Source organism: Paramisgurnus dabryanus, chromosome 13 (assembly GCF_030506205.2).
Source record: "Paramisgurnus dabryanus chromosome 13, PD_genome_1.1, whole genome shotgun sequence".
In the NCBI taxonomy this organism is placed as follows: Eukaryota; Metazoa; Chordata; class Actinopteri; order Cypriniformes; family Cobitidae; genus Paramisgurnus; species Paramisgurnus dabryanus.
Window position 1 is genome coordinate 26695851 of NC_133349.1, and position 26805 is coordinate 26722655.

The window sequence follows — 26805 nt, forward strand, 5'->3', positions numbered from 1 at the left end:
ACACAGAGGTGAAGAGACTGGAGGTCACCGCGCTTTTCTTCAGTGACAAACACCACACAGATCAATTCCATGTAATGATAGCTATATGAGCTCAATATTAGATACTTTCATGTGTAAATCTGAAAAACACGTGAATAAAAACAAGAGCTATCCAGATTATTAATGGGAATAAACCACATACACTGAGCCAAACCACATATTACACTTTCATTTATTTGTCCAGCTTGAGAAGCATCACAGCTCGACCCCAAGGGCCCTTGAAATTTATGGCAAATAGATACAGAAAACTTGTTCCTTCAATAAACAGACACATGTATCTGTGATCTGTGTAACACGAGCCGTTTGAAGAAAATCAGAAGACTAATGGAAAAATGAATTAAATCAACACGTCTGGGTGAAATGACGTGACTGAGTGTTGCTGTACAGAGACCTTGAGGAGAGATGAGAGTGACCCTGAATATCAATCTGCTGTTTCTGCTATCACATCACTACTTCAACAACCAGACAGCAGACGACTCCAGGCCAGATCCACACTGAATCTGTACTAAAACTGTTAACTTCGGACAGATCCGGCCCAGAGTCGTCTGATGTCTGAATATGTCAAGTTAAATACTATATCAACCCTATTGTGTTTGATTTTTGTGACGATTTTGATGGAGCGGGTCAAATTGACAATTCCCTAAATTTCACATTATAAAAAACAAAAAGGAATTAGGTATGAACAGGACCATTTTAGTATCACTATTTTTCACACATTACAAACATTTAATATCAAAAAGTATGATTTTTAAAAATGCATTTAACCACAATTTTGTCATGTTTGTTTTAACAAATGTTGAAAAATAAATTGTTGTAATATTTAACATTTTTTATTTTAATGCAACATGTTTTTTAACATAGCTATGTTTAAAACATCCTAATAAACAATTTAATATCGCTGTGAAATAAAATTAAGCTTTTTTCCCTAAACAGGCTCATCTTTTGTTCTTGGGGCTCATTGTTCAAATTCAAGAAATCACTTTTGAGATTATGTGCACACATCAAGCATGTGCTTTCTGACTTCTTGCATTTTACACAAATTGTGCTTGTTTTGGTGTCAGGTTTAGTGGGGCACAACTGGCATCACCTGTATTCACTTCTGGATTTTCTGTGGGTCTGAATTAATCTCCTTTACATAGTACTTCATATACATTGAAAATAGAAATGATAGTTCACATTTACTTTTCTTTGTCTTTATCAGTACTGAACATAGTAAAGAAAATCTTATTTTTCCCTTTTCAGAGTTGTAAAACACCAATATATGCGCAATAAATCTATTTAATTTTTTTCCTTGGAACAAAAAAATATGGGTCAAATTGACCCACGAACATCAAAATCGTAAAAAAATATTATTTTTGTAAAAAAAACACACTATCCTAACTTTGCATGCATGTTCATGGCCCTAAATGAGAAAAAGTGACAAAATGTCTGGAAAAAAAATAACAAGTCATATACAATGTAAATGATAACTCACTTTTACCATCTGTGAAAGTATTTTACAATACTGAAAAGAGTGAAGAGAAGCATTTTTACCCCCATGTCAGGATAGTAAAACACCAATATAGCAACAAACACTAAAAATATATATTTAATTTGGGTCTGTACAGTTGGTTTGGAACAAAAAAATGTGTGAGTCAAATTGACCCGCGAACATCAAAAACGTTACAAATTTTTTGGCATAAACTTCAAAACATATCAGCATGTCCAAACTTTGCATGCATGTTCATGGCCATAAATGAGAAAAAGTCACACAATTTCAAGAATAAAATTATATGTTAACTGGTTTTTCTGACAGCTTAAAAATCAAAACGGGTCAAATTGACTCAGCACATAAAATACGAGTTAAATAGTGTGATTTAATACGTACTAATTTTGCACATCTGCTCAGGATCAATATCCCACTGATGCATTCTGGTTCCGGTGGCCCACCATGATGCCATATTGGAGAAAATTATCGATTTTACCTCTAAAACCCCCGTTCAATAAATCACTCTCAATGCAGGGAGAGATGGTTGACATTGTGGGCTATTACTTGGAAAAGCACTTCTTGTAGATACTATATGTGTGAATGTGGTCCAAATCTACTGGACCTCTGAGACTGTTGCTCAAAACAGTAAAGATGGATGGGGATGCTGGATATAGAAACATACATATGGGCTTTTCACACATACTCTGTGCAAACGTTCAGGCAAAATATTCACAGTGGGAATAAACTTTACACAGCACGATGGGTTCTTACCACCTTATTAGCCTGCCATCAGAAAGAACAGAAAGTACAGACGATGGGGAGCTGATGTGAGAATGGCTTTACAATTACAATTCACTTCAAACCCTTTGTGAAAGGGTTCCAAAAAACAACATTTGACTCCCTTAGTAGTTTTTCTCTACTGTAGGTGGCATCAACTTTGTGGTTACCATCATTTTAACAAAATGATAATACATGAATGATAAAAAAAAACTAATATGGGTTCAGAACAAGGAAATGATGACAGGATTTTCATTTTTGGGTAAACTATCCCTTTAAATATTTCAGACCCTGTAAATTATAACCCAGACTAGAGAAGACTCCGGGCCGAATCTGCACCAGAACTGCTCACTTAGGCGCAAATCCAGTGTGGATCTGGCCCAGAGTCATCTGCTGTCTGGGAACGTTTAATCTTTTGTATAAAAAAAACTCACCTGTCTGGCTAGAACGAGTAGAGTGACAAAGAATATGAAGAGAGAGATAGAGCCCATTGTTTTCAAGTCTTTCAGAACTCCCGGCCTGATTTGATGAGAAAGAGAGAAAGAGAGAGAGAGAGAGAGAGAGAGAGAGAGAGAGAGAGAGAGAGAGAGAGAGAGAGAGAGAGAGAGAGAGAGAGAGAGAGAGAGAGAGAGAGAGAGAGAGAGAGAGAGAGAGTCAGCATCACTGTTTTTTGGAAGCAAATCATATCATCTGTAGCTGAAGAAGGGTCAGCAGACCACGTCCACCCCAGCTGTCAATTAACAGTAAAGTCTGTGCTGGTTCACAGCATTTCATTTTTAACATCCATCTGTGATTTCTCGACAGAAATCTGTAATCCTCAGAAATCCGTTGGGCGTAAAGCAAATCTTAAGTGTTGTTTTGTGCATTCTGTTGATGTTTTTGTGTCTTTTGTTGGGATGAATGAGTATGCAGACCCACTTTGTACATTGTACCACATGCTTCTTTGTTAATGGAAGCAGTAATAATGCATTTCTACAAGAGACACAGAAGACGTTTAGGCTGCTGGCCAACGATAGCTTTCACACTTCTGAGAATGCATTCACTTCAAAGGATTACTGACAAAGAGAGAGAGCGAGCGAGCAGGGTAAGAAACATTTCTCTTCAAGATCACTTCCTCATATGACCTCAAACCAGCATTACCATTAAAAAATACGAAAACTGCAAGCTCAGTGATTTTGAAGACGTTTTTAATAAAAGAAGAGCTCTGCATGTACACTTGGGTGTTTCTTTATTCATCATAACTTTGTAATCTCTGAATAAGATCTCAAGCAAAGAAACAATAGGTTTATAGAGCAATTCATGCATACACTCACCTCTCCAGGGCTTCTGTTTTGTAGAGGAATTTGCTGTACTCGTCCAGTAGGGACGCATGTGTTTGAAGTATGATGACGTTGTATAGCACCACTGCCGTTAACATGATGAGCATCTTTAGCTCATAGTTGATCCTCAGGAACACCGAGCAGGAGATCAGCCCCAGGATACAGCTGTACATGAAGTACTGACGGCAGAGAAACATAACAGTTGACACGGTCATTTGTCATTGTCCAACTAATACATTACTGTAAAAACTACTACTACTATAAGCTAAATTAACTTTACCCACTGAATGGCCAGGTGCATGGCAAACTGTGTGCAATGCCGCGTAAACAATCAGTTAAGTACACTGACAGAATCAATTGAGGACTGTAATGTTGCTTTTGCAAAATACAAAACTGTGCTTAAGATTTGATGGATGAACAGACTGTAACTTAATTTAAATATCAAATATAATTTAAGCAAGGAAGCGAAAGCAATTTTGAACCTACAGGGTTTGATATGGAGACAAATATTTTTCTCTAATATAAATGATTTTACTTTACGCTTGAGCAATGTTAGTAAATTAATTTAAAAAGTAATATAAATAATAGAGGTGCACAATTTTTCACACTAGTCATGGCCAATATATCCTGTCAAACAGGAAATGCATGGAGATCTGTGTATAGAAAATGTAAAGAAACATCACTAGCATAATGTTCAATATTAATGGTCATTATATGAATGAATAAACATAAATAAATATAAAAATTAGGGCTGGGCATAGATTAATCTGGATTTATCACATAGAAAATAAAAGGAATTTTTTGTAAATAATATATATATTTACACACACACATACATATATATATATACATTTAAGAATTTTTTTATTTAAATATCGTTTTTTATTTATATATAATTTAGAATATATAAAAATATATTGAAGTTCATCCGGAAAGCTTGAAATGTTGTTAGGTGCTTTTATGAGCTGAAAATAAATTGTGCACTAGAAAAGAACTGATGTTTGCTTGTATTAAAAATGACAGTAAAGACACACAAACACAAAACCAGTGAACACACAGGAAGGTAGAAGGTGTTGTTGTCCAGGTAAGATATGGGATGTCCATCAGGGTGCAGCAACGTCTCGTTTGATTTATTATAAACTGCATCTGTCGGCGGACGGTTCTCTTCTACAAAGAACTGCGAGAGAAAAGAGAAATGTTACCTGAATGTTTTTGTTATGAACGAAAAATACAAAGTGCACACACCACAATGCGTCTAAGAACACATGAAGTTATTTAAAATAAGTTCGGAAGGAGCATGGTCATGTGATCCAACCAAGAAAGGTGCCTATAAATATCCGTCCCTCACCTCTGTCCCGTGACAGTTTTTTGCAGCATCCCTCCCCCATCCCATCACCTCACTCTCATCTAGTTTCATCTATCCCAGTTAAAGAGGGGAGAGTACTCTCAGGGAACTTGTGAATATATAATTAATGAGTAGTACTATTATTATATGCTTGCTTAATAAAAGAAAATAACATAAGTTGACCTATCAGAACCAGTATATAGTAAACCCCTCTGCCACTTTACAGATTATTACAAAATTAAAATGCTTTTCTTTAGCTGGTCACAATACAAGATTGAAACTGACAAATATGTCTCGTGTTTGTTTACACACAGTGACATATGGCACGAGCGCAACGGCCAAATTTGCAGACAGTGTGCAGATGGACACACATCTCTGCCAACGATCTCAAAATCAGGCCACTGCAGTTTGAACCTTCGACGTTTCTTGTTTATACAACCATATGCATAAAAATATTGATATGAAAATTCTTGGCATTGCCATGTTATCACTTCACAATACGGTTGTATTTGTTAACAATTAGTTAATGCATGGAGTTAACATTGACTTCTACAGCATTTATTATCAATCTTAGTTCATGTTAATTTCGACATTTACTAATACACTCATAAAATCAAACGTTGTAACCAGAGGTGTCATGCCCATTGAAACTGAGGGGCACGTGCCCCCTCGGTTGTTTTGAGCCAAATGGATTTTTCATGGAACCTCAAAATCAAAGAAGCGTCCATTAATCTGTTACTTGGCTTTTAATCTGTTTAATATGCATAATATTATTAATTCTGTGCTGCATCCTTGTCACTTTTCAGAGATTTTTGCCGTTTTGATAGTGTTTTGATCGTATTCCTTTACTTTATTCTGGCGGCAGGCGCTGCAGTCAGCGCAGCTGCAGACGTCATCAGCGTCTGAGCGCGCTCACTTTGTTGTTGCTGCTGCATTTGGCTATCTGAGGAATTAAAACGTGTAAAAAATGCTCACAACATTTCCAAACCCCAGTACGGTAATGTGCAGTTTACCTCCTCTGTGTAGAAAATGTATGGTTTAAAATGTGACAGTGTCGACGTTGTATTTATAAGTAGAGATTTCTAAATTCATCTTCTTGGTACAACGCCAAAGTTCGCCAGAGTTCATGTGGGCGGGGAATCACACATGCTCACATATGAGGTAAAATTTGATTCAATAATGCGTTCCTCTAATAATTTTATCTAAACATATATTTTAAAATCATTATTGAAGATTAAAACCAATCACGTGGCTATATCTTATGTCATTTTCGTTGTTTATATACTTTATGGATTTTAAATAACATTAATCATAGGATAATGCAGTTGTTGTGCAAAATGCATTAATGACACAATTAAACAAGTCATTAAACAAAACATAAATAAATAAAAAACATGCCGTTTCAGATGTAAATATGATGCCAATATGTCATTATTCCGATTGAATAGTATTTGATATAAAAGTTAGTCAACACTTTTATTTTGGAGGTTTTTTGCATGAAGGTGCTCAGATGTTCGAAATGTAGGTGCCATGAAAAAGACTGAAAGCTCTATAATATATTTCGTTTGATGTCTGTGCATGCCCAAATTTCTGTGAGCTGTGCCCCCTTAAAAAAATTGGTGCATGACGCCCCTGGTTGTAACTGTTAACATTATGAACTGAGATGAATAACTGTTGACTACAACAAGAATTAATACATACTATACTGCTCACTGTTTGTTTATGCATTTACTAATGTTTACTAATACAACCTTAATGTAAAGTGTTACCGTTGCCGTACCATATTGAAGACAGCCATGACCAGGATGAGGGCTGTGGTTGCCATGGTGAGGGTGATGCGTGGCCAGGGCTTGTTGGCGATGATTCCTGACGATCTCAGGATCCAGAGCCAAGATGCAGAGGCTGTCTTATTGCACTGCTGTAGAGGGGAGGCGTTTGTTGAGCAACATCAAGTGAAATTATGCATGTGAATATATTCAATGAGAGGATGAAACCTTGTGAGATTTCAAATAATACGAATCGGTAACACTTTATTGTCTATGGTACACAAGTAATTACTATAGTAATAACACTAAATTGTGCAAATTGCATGCAAATTACACTGAACCAAGCTCTAATCATAACTCAACCATGTAGTATGTACATGCATGTTGTTTTCAGTATTTAAATGTATACGATTTATCAGAATCTGAATCTCTTACTATTACTCTTAATAAGGGATTTCAGTATGCAAACTTAATCGTATACATAAGATGCAGTACTGTATGACTCAGTAAGATGAAATGTATTGTTTGTGTATACCATGGGAAATAAGTATAGTCTTATCTGAAACTGTTTTCACACGTTTATGGTGCAGAATGAATGCATGATTCACTTCATTTCCTAAACCTATTTTAATGCTTGTACATTTGGGAAATCTTTATGCTTTCAGAAGAAGCTATCATAACATTAAACGTTGTGACGCATACTGAAAATGTATAGCTTGAATAAGTTGCTTTGGATAAAAGTCTATACCAAATGCATACAGTTAATGTCTGCTCAAGTGCTTAATGCATTCTAGAAACATTTGATTAAACTGTATGAAATAAAACAAACTAAGTAAAGATGAAGCCAATGAGGCACAAAATGCCTTTTTGTTTTGGTTAAAACTAGGGGTCTGATTGCCTCCTGCCGATGTCAATTATGTTGTGCAAATGAACACTTACCAGAAAATGGCCAATGAAGCAAATAAGCAGAATGACAGACAGTATGAGAAAGGACAATCCAAATGATATTCCCAATACTGCGGTCCTGAAAGATACAGAATATATATGCACAGTATAGTATGTTAGGAAAAATTGACGACAGGTCGTTGAATTATAAGAAAATAATGCACACCCAAGCTGGTTATGCAACATGACGCGAAGCCAAAAATATTTCTCTGGTACCTACACTGTAAAACATTTCTGTAGAAATTACAGTATTACTGGGTATTACTGGCAACTACCTGCCGCTGGCCAGTAATTTACTGTAGATTTTACATTTATGTTATTTACTGGCAACAGTTTGTTCAAAGTTAAATGAACATGAAACAAATTGGGCCCTATCTTGCACCCAGCGCAATTGACTTTGTCAGTGACGCATGTATCATTCGTATTTTGCACCGGCGCACAGCGGGTTTTTCCCTCCACAGACGCACGTCGGCAAACTAGGGAATGAACTTGCGCTCCCTAGGCGGTTCAGCGCAAAAAAGAGGCGTGTTCCGGCGCACACCATCCCTGATGCTATTTTGCAGTTTCAAGAAACAATTGCGCCACTGACCAAAAAAACTAGTCTAAAGTCAGTGGCGTGTTGCGCGTGGTTCATTATGCTATTTTAAGGGCGCATGCTTGACCATAATGTATAGCGTGCACAACGCACACACACTTTGCATCTAATCTACACAGATGCAACAGTTATTTTTGCAAATCATAAATTGTTACAATAAAAAATATTAACACATGAGATAAGGGGAATCATAGTGGTGAGCATTGTGGTGATAGTTTTTATTTATTGTGTGGCTGCGTTAAAAAATTCTCATGCAAATAACGATTAAAATATTTTCAAGTTTGTTGTGTGGCTGTATTACGTTTATTTTATGTAAATAATAATTAAAATGTTTTCATAAGAAACCTTAATGTATATGAACTTGATTTGTAAGTGTACTTTGGGGTTGGACTGCTTTGCGTTTCGTGGGTCCGATCTCAAAGCCCCCAAACCCTTTCAGCGGTGAGGGTGGACGCAGCGATGTCCTCTGCTGGCGTCAGGTGCTGTGTAGAGGCAGATCCACCTCCCGTTACACAGCGTGCCCGATTTATGCTGGCAAGCTTGGGATTCCCCCGTCTCCTGACATCATTGTAGCGCTTGGCGCAACGTCCTGGGGATGCCAGCTGATGAGACAATTGTGGCTATTTCCTCTCACGCCTGTTTAACCGACGCTGATTTGGTCGGGTTTCTCCCATCCCCATACAAAACAACTTCTCTGTCTTTGACTGCTCTTACAAGAACGTCTGTCTCCTCGGCTGTGAACCGCTCCTGGCGTGCGCCTGGTAAATCCGTCATAATAATAGCAACCCGCCATGGAACATGCGCCCTTGCGTTTAAAGGGAATGTTGGATAGCGTTCTGATTTGTTTATTTGACGTTACACCCAAACCACACCTATGAATAATGAACCTACTTCAGACCAACCCCTTATTGATTTGCGCCCGGCGCAAGAGTTATTTCTCCCGCCGGGAAAATAGCAACAGCGCCCAAGATCCGCCCACAAAGTCACTTGCGCATTGCGCTTTGCACTTGCGTTTCAGATCGTTAAAATAGGGCCCTTTCAGTTTTATCTTCTACAGTAAGTTTCAATTTTACAAAGTTTCAAAGTTACAATTTCAATCTTTGTCTGTTTATTGCTGTGTCTTTAAGTAATAGCAAAAAAATCCCTTTTTTGTACAGGTATAGTGGAGAAAGTTTTGACCTCTGAAAATTACAATGTGATTTCATAGAACTTGATGATGAAACGTCTGAAACTATTACTGTATGTGTGCACTTATTACAACTCATTGGAATTCTTGATTTTGATTTGCCAGTGGCAACATTTGCAGGTTTGTTATTCCCAGTTATACCACGGGGCTGTTAAATGCTTTAACCTAACCTGTCACGTTGTCTTAAAATAACCACCAGAGCAATATATGTGGCTTATAAGGCAGAAGCAGCTGAAGAATGAACGTACTTGGGCAGGACCAGAATCTGCACGATGAAGATGCAGAAGAATATCAGACAGGCACAGGTGATGTAATATTTGAAGGCTGGCAGTGTTGTGGCTCTATACTGTAGGGAAAAGAACACACTGTTTTCATTGAACATCCAACAGTTGTTTGCTTTAATCCTGTGGACTGATTCATCCCTCTAATTCTGTAGGTCTGCGATTCAATTATTGATATGCTGATGTATAATTAATAAACTATGGATGGCTGTAACTCAAGTAAACAATGGATGCCTATGTGCAGGCGCTCACCTCTTTCTCCAATGCTTTATTGTGGAAAAACAAAGATATTCTTTGGATGTCCTCGGATTTGAGCCACTGCCTGTTGGAATAAAGAAACAGATTATATACAAATGGCAAAAAACTGACCTAGAAAATTTACATACAAACTTATGTAAAAGATGCGAGTTGACCTACTTTTGAGAATTGATGCCATCGAAAGTTCGAATCATCCTCTCGTTGAGTTCTTCCTCGAAACGTTTCTTCTGAGATTTGGTTCTGAAAAGACATTGACTATTAATGAACAATTAAATGTTAGGGTTTATGTTAGTTTAACTGCACCTTTGATGTTACACAATAGCTACAGTAATGTACCCAAAAAGGTACAACATTGTATTATGTTTTGTATACTTGTAAAGGTACAAAACAGAACCCCAGTGCAGAAAATGTACAAATGAAGAGTTTAAATCACCTCTCTGATCGTCTTTGAAAGTGATACTGGCCCATTGGGACATCCTGTTAAAGAGAAATTAGCTGATGAGTAGTTTTAGTGGTAAGGGTGACATCAGATCTTAAACAAATGCCTCATTGATTTATTTTACATTGTACTAACTAACTGTGGCAAATTTTAATTGTATTTCTCTTTCGAGAAAGTCATAGGACACTCACAGCAGTGTTTATCTTGCCGTTCTCATTGGTCATGCTGTCTCGATGGTGAAGGTTGGCAAAAGGCTTGGCTGCACCCCAGGACTCCAGGTATCTGGTCATCCGAACCGAAGCTCTCATCTTGGTTCCATACAAGGTGTTTCTGGGTCTGTAGTGATTTCCTTCAGCCTAGAAGACAATTCGAAGAAAAAATGAGTTTAGGAGTAACCTTTTATACTTATTTCTTACATTTTTATCCCATGCACACCCTGAGTGATAGTTTTGCAAACTGGAATTTCTCGTACATTTGGGTTGATCACCAAGTAGGTTATAACTCCATGCTCCTTTAGATAAGGATCCCGTTCCTGCCCATCTCCATCTTCAACTTTATACGCCCCGTTCAAGTGCTCGAGCGTAACTGAGCTGATGTGGACTCGTCTACTCGAAACAAATGAACAATTACTATTTCAATTTCCACAAGATTCTCATTAAATCTACTACAAAACTAATAACTAAAAGTTCACTCATTTCCTTTTGAGGAAAAACAAATGAGTTCATTAAAGCACAATGGCTTACCCAGGTACACCACCAGCTTCCATGTGATTGGCTAAAGTCACATCGTGTGACCAGACATCATATTGCCATTTCTGAAGGCCAATCACACCGCAGAGAACATTTCCAGAGTGAACACCCACCCGCATGTTAATGTCCACATTAGTGGCGTCCCGTACTTTCCTACATAGAAAAGAAAGTAATGCAAAATAATGAATGACGTATGAATAAAGCATAACAGGGTGATCAGTACCCTTGTATTTTATATCACCTAGGGGTTTATTTTGCAATAATAGATGTACATTATCCTGCCTGTGGCTCCTTACCACATACATAAGTAAATTAGTAAACATTCAATATTGATGTTATATATTTTATAAGCTCATTTGTAGAAAATGTAAACCTCCCACGAGAAAAAAAATCCAATCAGCTTTACCTATCAAAATGAAAAAAATTTGGATGAAAATTTTTGGATGTAGCCTTTTATAAATTTGTATGCTGTTTAAAGCAACAACAAAGAGTTTTTGCTCTTTGCTCCCCCTACAGGTTAGAAGCGTAATTGTCCATTACCCACTGTCATAAATACTGAGGCATAGTTGGCTCTGATTGGATTGTAGGTCTGCCGTAAAGCAAGTTTTTGTAGTATTCACTCGGACTACAGGACCACTACCCGACGTTTGGAAACTTCTTTAGTGCGGTTTTGGCCGATAGAGGGCTGCAAAGCGAATGTGAAAGTGCTGTTCACCCTGTTTAGAGTGGATGAATGACTGAAACTGTTTTGGAAGCGTTATTTTAAGGTAAAAAAAACTCTTTGGTGTTGCTTTAAATGTCCAAAATTTGCAGCAGATTATGCAAGGTGTATGCCAACTTTTGATTGCAACAGTTTGCATTTATGGACACAGTTGAAAATGACAAAGTAGCTTTGTGTACCTCGTGTCACCACAACGTGTTCCTTTCTTTTGATAAAAAATTTGCAGAATGCATCTACTTATTTAAACATGATGATTCTTTAAGATGAGATGAGAGAAAGCTTTCTGGTCTATACTGAACAGAAGTCATTTCCTATAGTCTGATCTCTGAGACCTCAGACTCATTATCAGACCGGCCGGGCAGTGGCGTGTTTACCATTTTGGGGGCCCTAAGCAAAGTCCAAGGACCTGGGGCCCCCCATGCCCCAACATTAAGAAAAAAATTCTTGGTTTAAAAATACAAATAGTGCCCATTGTCTTATTCAAAAGAATAAAGAATCATTATCTGTCAAAAACATAAAGGTCTTGGTTATACCGCAGTGGTTTCCAAACTTTTTCCAAAAGGCCTCCCTTTTGTACAGAAATATATTTTTAAGCCTATCTCAGATATATCCTTTGCTGGCAAATTCCTTATAGGATGTATCTAAAATGATGTAATTAATACAGTACTGCAACTTCAGTGTGTGATCTTAAAGGACAAGTTCGGTATTTTAGACTTAAAGCCCTGTTTTCAGATTGTTTATGGTCAAATAGAATGGTTTTGACTGAAATTTCGACATTTTCGGCTGCCCTGAGAATTTTCGCGTGTTTGTGTTTCAGCTCAGACCTCTACAATGGGTTTATAGGTGCACTGGAACAATCCTTCCTAAAATGCATTAAACTTTCGTTTACAAAGACGTGAAACTCACCGAGTGGTCAGGGGTGTTCACTGATATGCTCACAAAAATCGCTGCAAAAGATGCTTTCCAACAGGTGTTTTAGCATTCGTTGTAAACTTGTGGATCTATTTTTCCAAACGCCTCACACCCGTATATTCTTCCGCTGAGAGCTTGAATAATAGACACTCCAGCCCAGGTGGTGGCGCTAATCCGCCTTTGCCAATTGCAAGAATACAAACAAAGTTCCCGGCGCGGAGTAATACCGTACCTCACAGGACGTCTAATACAGTCAATGGAGTTGGTAAAAACTACGATAAAACCTGTTGGAATGCGTCTTTTGGAGCGATTTTTGTGTGAGCATATCAGTGAACACCCCTGACCACTCGGTGAGTTTCACGTCTTTGTAAACGAAAGTTTAATGCATTTTAGGAAGGATTGTTCCAGTGCACCTATAAACCCATTGTAGAGGTCTGAGCTGAAACACAAACACGCGAAAATTCTCAGGGCAGCCGAAAATGTCGAAATTTCAGTCAAAACCATTCTATTTGGCCATAAACAATCTGAAAACAGGGCTTTAAGTCTAAAATACCGAACTTGTCCTTTAAAAAAAAAAAATAAGAAAAAAGCGGAATGCTTACCACGCAGACTTTTTATAACTCTGCAATCATTAAATAAAAAATCATTAAATAAGTTAACTGCTTGTGGACAGTAGGGGGCCCCCCAAGCCCGTGGGCCCCCAAGCAATTGCGTGGTTTGCGTGGTGGGTAAACACGCCACTGCGGCCGGGTATCATGTCCCTTACAGAAATCAGTCAGACCCTCAGTGTGGAAGATTATAACCCTTAAATAAAAGCTCTGCTTCTCAAGTCACTCTGCAAAACTTAATCATCTAAATGTGCGCTGCCATTGCACTGTGTAGATACCATCATCAGTAATCATTTGAACGCCGATCCATACGTTCAAAATAATAATAACAAAACAAATAAGTAAACGCTTATGGTACACAGGTGTACTGTATAGCCGCACACTGTGGTGCATACAGGTGTACTGTATAGCCGCACTCGTCGCTGATGACATGGGCAAACATCGCTGTTCTTCAGAGACAAATGTGTGAACACAATCCCGCTTTACAACTGATCAGTAATTATGAAAATAGGACAGATGTTTCAAGCTAATCGGTGAGTAAAATCTGCAAGCCCTGAAAGTGAATGAACAAGCCCTGTGGAAGTACAAAGGTTAATAAAGAGTGTGTGCACGACTCACTTAATGGCCTCACACATGTCTAAGCCCATCTTCACACAGTTTTTGGCATGGTTTGGCAAGGACTCTGGTAGGCCAGATACACAGTAATAACAGTCCCCGAGAATTTTAATCCTCATACATTCATTTTCCTGAAACACACAGAAATTATTTTAATTGAGCACCCGCCTTAACCCAACCCCTTATGTCGTACCAAACAAAAGACTTTCTTTTTATCAATGGATGACAAAACAAGAGATGTTTTGAAGAATGCTTACTCTTTATTGTGACTGAGACATAAAAGTCGCCATGAAACGAAAGTAGCGATTGCCTTATTTTCCAAGTGGTGACGTACAAGTACTGTGCAAAAGTATACTGTGCGTTCACACCAGCCGCGCTAGAGGCGACAAAAACTATTCGCGCACTAAACAAATTTTGAATTCACCCGCTTCATTCGTGAATTAAATTCTATTAATTTGAGACATTCATGTGGAAATTTGCGTCATGGGACTCCGCTCGCTCCCTATAATCATGTGACCAGTGTTGGGCAAAGTTACTTATAAAAGTAATGCATTACAATATTAAGATACTCCCCAAAAAAGGAACTAATTACATTACTGGAAAGTAATGCTTACGTTACTTGTTAGGTTACTTTTGCGTTACTTTTTCTTACTTGGCTGAGGCTTACTTGGTCAAGCTCTGGCCTGCCATCTCCGTTTCTGACGCAAACTGTTCCCACTCAGGCATACAAAGTGCGTAATTCTACGTTAATATGTTCAGTTTAATTCAGTACAATATTTTATTTTTTAATTGAAATAATTAAACTGAAAAGTAACTAGCATTACTTTTTTTAAAAAGTAACTCAAATATTAACTCTTTCCCCGCCAATGACGAGATTTTCCGTCTTTCTGCAATACCGCTATTCACTTCCGCAACTTATACAACCCGGAAGTAGCGCCTCACGTGAAAGAGAAAGAACTCTGTGTATGTTTTAAAGATCGCTCTGCATCTGATCTCTATCAAAAGTCCTTTGCAAAAATTGAATTATCTCAGCTTTTTGCTCAAAATTGGGTGTTTTTGAAGAAACCTACCCATGTTTGAGAGCTGATTACAAGAGAACTAATGAAGGTAGGATGAAACGTTTTTTTGTTTGTTTGTTTGAAAGCAGAGGGTCTGTTCTTTCATCTGATATATTGTTTGTTTATATATTTAAAGAAGAACATTTTCTGGAAGGCATTAAACTTTTGTGAAAATCATGAAAAATGCTGGCGCTGGCTGGCAACTTTTTTTAAAAGCGCTGGCGGGGAAAGAGTTAATGTGTACATTTATAAAGTAATGCGTTACTTTACTCGTTACTTCAGAAAAGTAATATTATTACGTAATGTACGTTACTTGTAATGCGTTACCCCCAACACTGATTGTGACAACTAGAGCAAGCTCATGATTGGTTAACGAGACACGAATATCCGCCAAAGTTAAGATTTTTCAACTTGCGCATTTCCCACGGCAACGCTCAAATCAGAAAATACAAGAAATATGTACACAACATTAAAAACAAAACAATTTTCAGAACTAAATGTCTTTTTCGGGCATCAGTCTGTATTTAGTGTGACTTCTCTTTGCAATAAACACATCTTGTTTTTGTTTTTTTAGGAGACTGAAGTCTTGAAGTCATTGGATAAGGATTTAATTTTATTTAGGTTTAGGAGATCCTGCAGTTTCCTGCTATTGCTCAAGTGGAAAGGGAGTTTATCCTAAAAACTTGTCACTTCAGCTTATACTTTTATGCTGTTTTTACTACATACACATTTTATGTATTTTCTGGATGTATTCTAATAAAGAGACTGATAAATAATCATATGATAACTATACAATTGCAAAAAAAAAAAAAATTCTAATGGTAGCATGGTGGCCTAAGACTTTTGCACACTGTATATCGAGTGAAACTGGTTTCTGAAATTAAATAAGGCAGGGCTGGATTTGAATTTGTCATTTAAAAGCAGAAGGGATCATTTAAAGTTGGGTCATGTGCTTATTGCTAATGGCAGTGAACTTTTCACGGACCCCGTCCAAACTTTTTTGATTAAAGTTTATCATGACACATACATTTTTAAAAAGTTTTTCATTTTATTTTCATGGCGACTTTAGCATTAAGGCTTATGCCTTCCACAGATGAACAATTGTCACATAGGTTAAGGATGACATGAAGAGAGGCAAATCATAAATGTTTCACACTATCCCAACATATGAAATAATCTATATATGTATTTCTTTGAGATTTAAAAGAAATATATCAAGCCAAAACAAAATGATAGAGCTCTTAACATTTGGGTCAGGATGCAGAATTAGCTTTGTTACTAGATGTAGTGAATCACTTTACCTTAGCAATCTGATCGAATTTGCCAAAAAGTTCATTCAGCATATGAACCAGCTCTCCAGGTGAGCAATCCGTGGCTAATCGGGTAAATCCAACAATATCAGCATACAAAATGCTGCAACAGAAAATACATTTATGACAAAAACCATTTAAAAGTCATTTTTTAGAAATATTTTTGGAAAAAAATTATGGAAGACTTTCATCTAGATCTTTGAAAATGAACATAAGTGTAGTTTAGAGAAAGTGTTATATTTACTGTAGGTGTACCTGCATCTGTGTTAACTGATTTTTCACGACATATCAAGAAGCTAATGTTAATGTTAAATCCCATCTTAGACTTTCATCTCAGATGTTAAGTTCTGTATCCCAGCCACATTGTGTAACAGAATTATCTTATTTTATTTTATATCTTTGATCTTTCCATTTCATTGCACTTACAGACAGAGCAACAGGGTCCTTTCAATGTTTCCATCTCAGAGTGAATAAAAGCTTCAAGAGAGACCTGCAAGAATTGTGGCCCTCCAAAATGTCATGCAAGTACCAGCGTCTTTTAAAAGTCTTGTAAAATATGAGACATTATAGTAGATGAGAGATTGTCCCTTTGATAATCAAAGAACATAGGTCAGCATTTTTCTGCTGGTTTTCATTACTAGACGGTTTATTAAAAACTGACACGGATGACAGACTGTTACGACTACAGTACAAGATTTATCATGGTTGTGAGGACAATAGCACTAGTTTATGAAATACTATTTTTATTTATAACACAATAAAGAATATTTTACACATAAAAAAATGCTGGGTTATTTTCAACCCAGCGTTGGGTCAAAAAGGGACCAACCAAACCTGTTGGGTTAAATTAACAGAAAATGTTTATATTTGACCCAAAATGGGTTAAAACAACCTAGAATTGGTTCAATCCCTTTTTGACCCAACGCTGGATTGAAAAAAACCCTGATAATTTATTAGAGTGTAAATATCTAAAATAAAGTCTTTTATAGTCTTATAAAAGTATTTTATAGGATTAAACTCATGCTAAAGTAGTACATCTGTACATATTTTAATTGTAAATAAGCAGTTTCTTATGTTTAGCTTCAGTAATTTCACTTTAATGATAATGAAAAGGTTATTAGTCTGTAACTGAAATGCCTTATTTTCACAAATGTCACTTTAGGCTGGCCACGCATGGGAAGATTTTAAGTCCGATCGGTACCCTCGGCAATTAAAAGGGAGCGTGGCCCAATATTTTACTGCAGCCAATTTTTGGTCCAAAAAACCTCTGGTGTTTGGTGTCATTGTGATTATTTTGTTGTCATTGTGATTTCTTTGCTGATCCTGATCGCATTGAATCCTCCCGATCCCAAATCGTAAATATCAAACATGATTGATATCATCCAGTGTACATTCTGAGGACTATGTTGTTAAAAATCTTTAAAGGAATAGTCTACTCATTTTCAATATTAAACTATGTTATTACCTTAAGTAAGAAGAGTTGATACATCCCTCTATCATCTTAGTGAGTGCACGTAAGCGCTGGGGCGCGCTGCTACACATCGATAGCATTTAGCTTAGCCCCATTCATTCAATGGTACCACTCAGAGATAAAGTTAGAAGTGACCAAACACATCAACGTTTTTCCTATTTAAGACGAGTAGTTATACGAGCAAGTTTGGTGGTACAAAATAAAACGTAGCGCTTTTCTAAGCGGATTTAAAAGAGGAACTATATTGTATGGCGGAACAGCACTTTTGGGAGTACTTCGACTCGGCGCAGTAACACCCTCCCTCTCCCATTATGAGAGGGAGAAGGGGAGCGGATTTTTCAGGCGAGTTGAAGTACTCCCAAAAGTGCTGTTCCGCCATACAATATAGTTCCTCTTTTAAATCCGCTTAGAAAAGCGCTACGTTTTATTTTGTACCACCAAACTTGCTCGTATAACTACTCGTCTTAAATAGGAAAAACGTTGATGTGTTTGGTCACTTCTAACTTTATCTCTGAGTGGTACCATTGAATGAATGGGGCTAAGCTAAATGCTATCGATGTGTCGCAGCGCGCTCCAGCGCTTACGTGCACGCACTGAGATGATAGAGGGATGTATCAACTCTTCTTAGTTAAGGTAATAACATATTTTAATATTGAAAATGAGTAGACTATTCCTTTAACAATGTCACTATGTCTGTGGTCTCCCATGGATTTAAAATAGTTTAGGATGTAAAAATCGTCCAGTGTGTCCCAGGCCTTAATAATTCCATTGGTATTTAACTAATTTGACTGTTTTCACAGCAAAACCCTCTAAGTGCAAAAATATCCACTTCTAAAAAAATCCACTTCTTTGAACAAATAGTTGCAAAATCACTGAAGATGCACTTAGAAACATTGCAAAAAATAAAGGAACTGAACCACACATTAGGGTGTGCTGTGATGCATGTAACTGCCACATTCAGTCCTAGTACTCAGAAGGGACCAAAGTTTAAATGTCATCCACGGTCGTTTCATGCGTTGACGTTCATCCAATTAGTTTTTCGTGCACTTAGAGGACTTTGCTGAAAAACTTACTTGGCATTTAATGGATTCTGCTAACAAACCGGTATTTCTGAATGGCCTGAGGCTGCGATTAAGCGTATTTAAAGTGAAGTTATATAATAAATACGTGCCGTCAGCATTCAGTTAATATTATCATCTAATTTTTGACAGAGGTGGGGTTTAGCGTCTTTTGCATCTGAGTTCCTCAAATATCAATTGGCACATCTAAATGTTTCCTGTACAAAGTAATTTATGAAAACCTTATTTGTAGTGATTTGTAAAAAATCTTTATTGCCATTCTCATTCAGGAAAGAAACCATGTTTTTAGATGAAAACCCACTTATTTCATGTGTTGCCGATTTTGTATGAATTCAGATGATGTGAATCACACAAAAACATACAATTATCCAGTCCGAAAATTCAATAGGCAATGAACATCTACTGTTATACAATCATAGATGTTAACTATACCCTCTAGTTTATAATAAGGGGTTGTTCACAATGAGCATGAATAGTCGTGTTTTGGTGTGCAGTGCAGTGCAGTGATAGACAGTAATGTGAAACGCACCTGACGTTGGTGTGCCGTTGTACGTATAAATTATGAAAGTTGTTGGTGTTTTCCACCTGTCCAAACTTTGGCCCTTGTAGCCTCTGTATGATTTCAGCTTTCATGACTCGAGCGATGTGAGCAGGAAGCAGTGAGAGTAGCAGACGTTCCTGTCGTACAAACACATCACAGCGGGGAAGTGACTGGATATGACTCATATACACACTCCATTCAATATGTGCTGGAGACACCCGTGAGTTTATATTACATAAAGCACACAGCACGCTGGTTCTGAGCTAATAAAACTGAAAGGAGAAAGTTTTAAAACACATCCATTGATGTCCAGTATGATTTGGATGCCTCCAGAGGCTGCATTTGAATAAGAACAGTTCACTCAAATGTGAAACATCTGTCATCATTAATACAACCTTATGGTGTTTTTAACCTCTATGAGTTTGTATCCGATTGGTTCAAAATCCAAAATCAAGTTAAAAGAAATCAAAAACGTCCCATCTCCAAAAAGCCACATACTAACATAAAAATATCAAATTACCCGTATACATTTAGTTTGTAGAGATGCAGTACCCATTAAAAAAGTACAGTATTGGACCTAAAGAATTCATATGAGTACATCAGAGGTATGTATACATCTATACATATGTGTAAGTAATGAACCTCTTTAAAGCTGGGTACATTTATTGAATTATTTCTAACAATTTATGTAAAGCATTTCAAATCATACCTGTCAACACTCCATTTTTTCCAGGATGCTCCCATATTTTAATCTTTCTATTAAAAATCCCACTGACGTATTTGATATGTTTGCTATATTTGCCACTGGGAAAGCAGGTGGCAGTATTAGCTGTAACATCTCACTCAAATGACATCCGCCAGTAAAACAAGAAGATGCATCCATTCCCAAGAAAGGAGGATACCAATGCCGAGCCGCAACCAAAGTTACTTTGCGTGTTGGGAAACACTGCTGTTTGTGCTATACTGTCATGTAAAATCAATCACCATCTAGTGGATTGCATAGTCACTTGGTGGTTGTAGTGAATGACACAAAACAGTTTTGATTTATTAATGACAATTAATGGCAATGGTTATGATGTCAGGTAGTGACAGGTAGTGGTGGGCCGCTGCACTAAGCACTATCTGAATCACTGATTTATATTTTAATATATTTCCTGAACGTGTATTAAATGAATCCCATAATAGTCTATTATCTTTATTTCAAAGCTTTTCTCTCGGTTGTGCTGCTTCCAGTAGTATATATTTATGATAGAGCATTTATCCAATCATATTTCAGCTAGTGGCTGACATCATGTGTTGCCAAGGTCAAAGAAATCTGCCTAGGCCTTCAGGATTTCAGTGCTGGCGTCTTCAGGTCAAGATCAATGGCAATGAATTCATTGCACTAACCAATCAGATTTCAATTTGGTGTCACCGGAGCCAGCTCGCTGGCCTACAATGATGTTATCGTTTTCGGCTCATTTGATTGGGTTGACGCCCAGCAGTTTCAAACATACCGGAAAAAGTTACCGTGAGAATTCTCCAGCTTAACGGAGAGTCACGGAACATTATTTTACTGTCAAGGCTATATACAAAACTGACTGTGATTTATGCCATGATTGAATTGAAGTAAAAAAATCCTGTTGATATCCTTGATTTCCTTCAGCATAAAAATCTGGGTGAGAGCATGTGACAGACAGACAGCTGTTTGGGCGGTGATTATTCCTGTATCCATTGCTTCAGTCGAACAGACATTCTCAGCCCTACAACGAATTAAAACTTTTATACCAGAAACACTATTAGTAAGCAAGTAATATTTGTAAAATGTAATTATGTGAAAATCACTTTTTAATAGTAAACCTTTGAAAAACTCTTTGCATTATCTTTGAATAAAAGACTGTCAACAAAGTAATTGGTTTTACTTTAGAATTTTCAAAACATTTTATAAGCTTTTTAAGAACCATTCATGCGATTTCTTTTGCAAAAAAAAAACTAAAAAACACTTGACTTCATTTCAAACAGGTTTCTTTATAATATTTGCTGCGTCTCATTAAAGTACAATTCGACTGTTATTCACTGAGTTGTAAAATACAGTCATTTCCATTTTTACTGTGCAATTAAATTATTAATTTGTTTTTATTGCCATGATTTTATAATGATGGTATTACGAGATGGATTCATTCAGATATGACACCACTAAAGGCCTAGGTGTGAAATGCATGGACTGCCAATTAATTTATATCTAATTTATACATTAAAAGGTAAAATACTCACTTATAAAAGAAAAACAATTCTTTCTAAACATATTTTTTCTGCATATTTCTATATAAATTATTTCCTGAAATAGATTATACCCGTCTAAGCGGAATGGGGGGGGGGAGTTGATGTTGGCATTGGGAAAATCATAAAGGTTAGTATGCTGTGTTTGCGGCACACAATACAACCCTACTATAACTTTAACAATATTAAACACAACCAAGTCTGCAGGTGGTTAATGCACATTTAAGCAGCTATTGTAAGTAAAGTCCCTCCGCATATTAGTTTGCCCATATCGCAGTTCCCTTGCTGTGGAGCTCCTCAAATAAATTATACCCCAGCTCTGATTTTTCACACCTAGGCTTTGGACGGAGATTTGAAAATCCATGAATCAAAGACAGTCAGCAATCTCGAAGCACTGAAATCGAGTTACGATAGATCTTATTCAAAAGGTGAACCTAATATCATTGCATAAAATTTTCAGATTTTACAGATTTCCCAGGCTGGCATGAAGTGTGAATGAGTGTAATGAGATTTAGAAGAGAAAGTTAATTGGGCACTATGTCTGGTACACTTCCCCTTAACGACGATAATGAACTCATCAAAAAAAATCTTTTTAAAGTCTTGATAATTTTATTAGAATCAACATTAAAGCCAAATACGTTCATTTACGCTTTGACAAATGTCCTATTATCCTATTTTCCTAATTAATGTGCCATTAAATACATCAAGGATCTACAGCTATCATGGCAAACGACAAAGCAGATGTCGCTCATAGATGAGACCGCTGAACTGTAGAAAATACAACTTATCACCCACAACCTAACAGGATGTTCTTAGATACACGGACTAATGGAAAGCAGCTATCGCACAAGTGATGTCACTCAGACCTCAGAGAAAGAGGCAGGCTACATTCACACCATCTGCCATTGCGGCTCTACCTATATTGGAAGCTGAGCATCAACATCTGAGAAGCATCCTGGTTTACACTTAGTAGGAAGAGCGCAGAGAAAATGAGAACCTGGAGGATTGCAGCTTTTAAATGATGATGGCATACAGATCTTCTTTACAATCATATTCAAATCAGTCATTGCATCCAAACTTCCTTACTATCCATACTATATAGTAGTAGGCAAAAAGCAGTATGTGAGGCAAGTAGTATGTCCGAATTCATAGTATTAAAAAACTAACTGGTTGACCTACTACTTCCATCAAGATTCTCGAGTGTGTATTCGATGGACACTTTACTATCCGTGAGCCCCCGGGAGAGAACTTATCCAACGAAGAAGAAGAAGGTGTTGTCGTATTAAAAAATGTCAGAAAGCGGAAATACATATAGGGAACAGCTATTCCTTAAATTGCGCTAATGGTTCACCTGTTGGCATAACAACACGAGTCAAATTTCATTTCATACCCATATCTATGCTATATAAAACCTACTGTCTTAACGGTCGATTAGTACTTCCAACCCACTCTCACGGAGTTGCGTATAAATAGCCTACAATGTAAAAATCGTGCAATACATATGCCAAATTCCAATATGATATGCCACTCCTCCCCATTCAATTAAACGGCACTTTATTGTTGTTTTATTTATTCGTTTCTCAATATTTTTTTCTTTTTTTAACATTATCGCTTGGGTTTAGGGTTAAAACAACTTTTTGATACATAAAAATAACATCCTAACCCAAACCCTAATTCTAACCCTAACTCCAAGCGACCATGGCTTAAAAATAGACAATAACATGGAGAAACCATTAAATAACATCCTGAAGCAAATCTCAAGTCTAACCCAGAAAAAAATTAAGAAACCATAAAACGACAACAAAAAGATGCGCCGTTTAAGTGAATGGTGAGGATTGGCGTATCATATTATAATTTGGCGTATGTATTGCACGATTTTTACACTTTGACCTATTTATACGCATCTATGTGAGACTCGGTAGGTACTTCATCTAATTCACAGTATGCGAATTTAGACACAGTTTTGGTTTAAACTGCCTGTAACCATAAAAATCGACAAGCAAGTCACTGAATTGCATCGAGGAGGACGTGTTTGCAAGAACCTGTTTGAGAACATGTTACATTTGCAATTACGTTTCACCGTGATTGTGCCACAGAAATGACGCACATCCCCTAAAAAAACTTTAGCATCTATCTGAAGCAAAGAAATGCAGTTATTGCCAAAGGAATATGTTAATATGTTTTTTTCCAAAAAAGCCATGTTAAAGTTGGCAAGACATTTGCTAAAGTAGGACAGGATGTCCTCAAATCTGTCTGCAGTTTGGTCATTAATTGAATAAACATGAGGTGCTTATGTGTGCGAGAGAGTCCGGGAGGTTGTTGAAATATTATTTTACGTTATCTAATTCTGTCATTATCAGCAGACTGGCACACAAGCTTTCCCAGTATCCAAAATTCCCTCCTAAGTTCCCCCGCCATTACTATCAGCGTTCAAGTGGTTTGCCAAAGAAAACATGGATCTCACAGTTTAAAGGCATTGTGACAGATCTCCAAATCTTTAAAAGCCTTCTGCTGAGAAATTGATAGATCTTAACGTCAGGACCGAGAGAAGGTAAAGAGAGATTGATACTGAACCTGCTGGCGCTTCTCAAACTCCAGTTTGATGGGTGATTTGATGCAGTTGCAGGTGTCCTGATATGTCTGCTTTAACGCCAGCTCCATCAGATGCTTATGATACGCTCCTGCCAGGTTCCCACATATGAATATGATGATATTTGCCAGGATCTAAAGAGGTACAAGACATATGTTAAGATAAAGTAGCTATGCTATGATAAATAGTAACTTGTATTATTTTGGAGTTGCTGACAAACAGTATGTTTGAAGATTTTATTAAAACGAGAACAAAAAAAATGTTAGGATGTACAGTACTGTGCAAAAGTCTTAGGCCACCATGCCACCATTAGATTTGTTGTTTTTGCAATGTTATAGTGATCATATATAATTACTTCTCAGTCTCTTTATTAGAATACAACCAGAAAATACAGGAAATGTGTATGTAGTATTAAAAACTGTATAAAAGTATAAGATGAAGTGTCAAGTATTTAGGGTAAACTCCTCTTCAACTATATAGCAGGAAACTGCAGGATCTCTTAAACCTAAATAAAATAAATCCTAATTTATAATTCTAATTAAATGACTTGTTACAGAAAAGCTTTTGGTGAATGATTTCTGAGAAGAGCTCTACAAAGCCAGTTAAATGATCAACAACGAGGGTTTCTGGGTATTGTAGTCTATCTGAATTAGTTGCAAAAAGATAACTACTGTACACATACATAAGTCTCCAACTTTCCACACATACATCTTTTATATTTTCTTGTTCAATTACGGACCATAGCTCTGATTAATTCCCTCTTCAAGCTGGGTTCTTCTGTCTTACATCTTTTTAATGCTCACTATTTAATATGAAGCCCGATGAGAACTGTGCATCAAAGTCTCGGCTCCAAGAGATCTTTTTTAATTGCCCTCGGACATCCGTTTCAATTGGGTCGCCTGTTCAATGAGTCTGAAATTCATCTTGGCTGTCGCGCTTCGACCATGAAAACTTCAAAAGGCATGGGGCGCTGCCAAATGATGGAATGAAAGTGAAGAGTCATTCACAGTGACAAAAATGCAAAGCAGATTTATGAAAATCAAACCTCTTGCACTGTCAAAACTCTACACTAAAACAGATTTATCTGAATGAAGTTCTGAACTCAATTGCTTGGTGTTGTGTTTAATAACCTGAAGGGGCACTTGATGTGTTTTGCGGTTTATTATATGTAAAATTATTATACGCAGTAACTCATCAGCTGTCTATAAGTAAATCACAGATCATTCATTTCTGTCAAGCCTCTTATTATTAGTTTGATATGAAATGAGTGAGATTTTAAAAAGCAAAGATTTCAGTCTATTTACTGATAGGTGAAGACAAACAATGTGGTATCAATTGTGGTTTCAACTATGTTTAAAGTGTTTATGTTTTGTACATGGACTCAACAACTGTATTACTGTAACTTTGCACCTGTGCAAAAGCCAGAACGTTCAGATATAGACCACTCAGATTCAGTGGCGGCAGGTGATTTCTTTTTTGGAGGGTGCTTGATGCGAAGTTCGTCACCACATGTATGTAGCCCGTCATGTGTGTGGTTCGTAATTTAAAAATATGTGTTCTGTGCGTCAAGTGATCCTATGTTCATCACGTGTTTTGTCAAAATAAGTGTCTGCTGCAGACGCATCTAAAGGGTTTATGATAAAAGAGACGCTGTCGTCTGCCAGATACTCGCATAATCTCATAAGTAATCAGAGCTTACTGTTAAGGGAGTGTCTTGCATCTATTTTGTAAACGTGAGCGTCTCTTTTGTCATAAACAGTTTTGACACGTGTGCAGCAGGCACTTATTTTGACAAAACACGTGATGCACATGGTTCTGACACAACAAACACATATTTTGAAAACACGAGCAACACACATGACATATTTTGAATTTGCGCCCCTCGGATGAGCAGTCACGAGCCCCCACTGCTCAGTACATGTACACTGTAAAATTACTTAAAAATTACATTATTTTCAACTTTTAAGTGTAACCAACTGAAGTCATTTTTAAGTTGATCCAACTTTTCACTTTATGCAATGTAGTACTTAAGCTAAAGAACCCAAGACAAAACTATACATTGTTAAAATAAACCCAATTTTACATTCACAAATCAAGTGAAAGGCATTAAGTATATAATCTTCTAATCTCCTGAACACCAGGAAAGCATTTGGTCCCTGTGTTTATATGCATTTGGAATCCGAGATGAAAAAAAAAACCACATTGATAAATCACAGGATTAACTGTAGTTAAGCTGTAAATCCACCTGAAGAGCAGTATCCAGGGAAATGCAACAGATTTACTATCAGCACAGGGAGGGAAAGCAGTTTTAATGAGCCATTAGTACAGTAAGATACTTAGTTTCAAATCAAGCCTTAATTCAGCTATAGTTTCTACTAAATGACAGACGAAATTGTACCAAAATACAGCTTTTGACAGCAGATAACTGTTTTATCTATTTTGCCACACTCAATTATATGGTAGGTTTGTTTAGC

The 26805-nt window shown here is 37.0% G+C and overlaps 1 protein-coding gene across 2 annotated transcripts in view; it reads right to left on the reverse strand.

The window, feature by feature from the left end:
- adcy2a (adenylate cyclase 2a) overlaps positions 1-26805 on the reverse strand; it is a 53339-nt gene that overhangs the window by 8570 nt on the left and 17964 nt on the right. For both annotated transcript variants that reach the window (XM_065246257.2, XM_065246256.2), the window contains exons 2-17: positions 24316-24465; positions 19471-19619; positions 16383-16494; positions 14027-14154; positions 11162-11320; positions 10891-11023; positions 10610-10774; positions 10413-10456; positions 10139-10219; positions 9974-10043; positions 9689-9786; positions 7654-7738; positions 6729-6866; positions 4661-4780; positions 3598-3782; positions 2719-2803 (exon numbers count right to left, since the gene is read on the reverse strand). In XM_065246257.2, the coding sequence (XP_065102329.2) occupies positions 2719-2803; positions 3598-3782; positions 4661-4780; positions 6729-6866; positions 7654-7738; positions 9689-9786; positions 9974-10043; positions 10139-10219; positions 10413-10456; positions 10610-10774; positions 10891-11023; positions 11162-11320; positions 14027-14154; positions 16383-16494; positions 19471-19619; positions 24316-24465 (1902 nt within the window). The remainder of the gene's footprint in view (positions 1-2718; positions 2804-3597; positions 3783-4660; positions 4781-6728; positions 6867-7653; positions 7739-9688; positions 9787-9973; positions 10044-10138; positions 10220-10412; positions 10457-10609; positions 10775-10890; positions 11024-11161; positions 11321-14026; positions 14155-16382; positions 16495-19470; positions 19620-24315; positions 24466-26805) is intronic.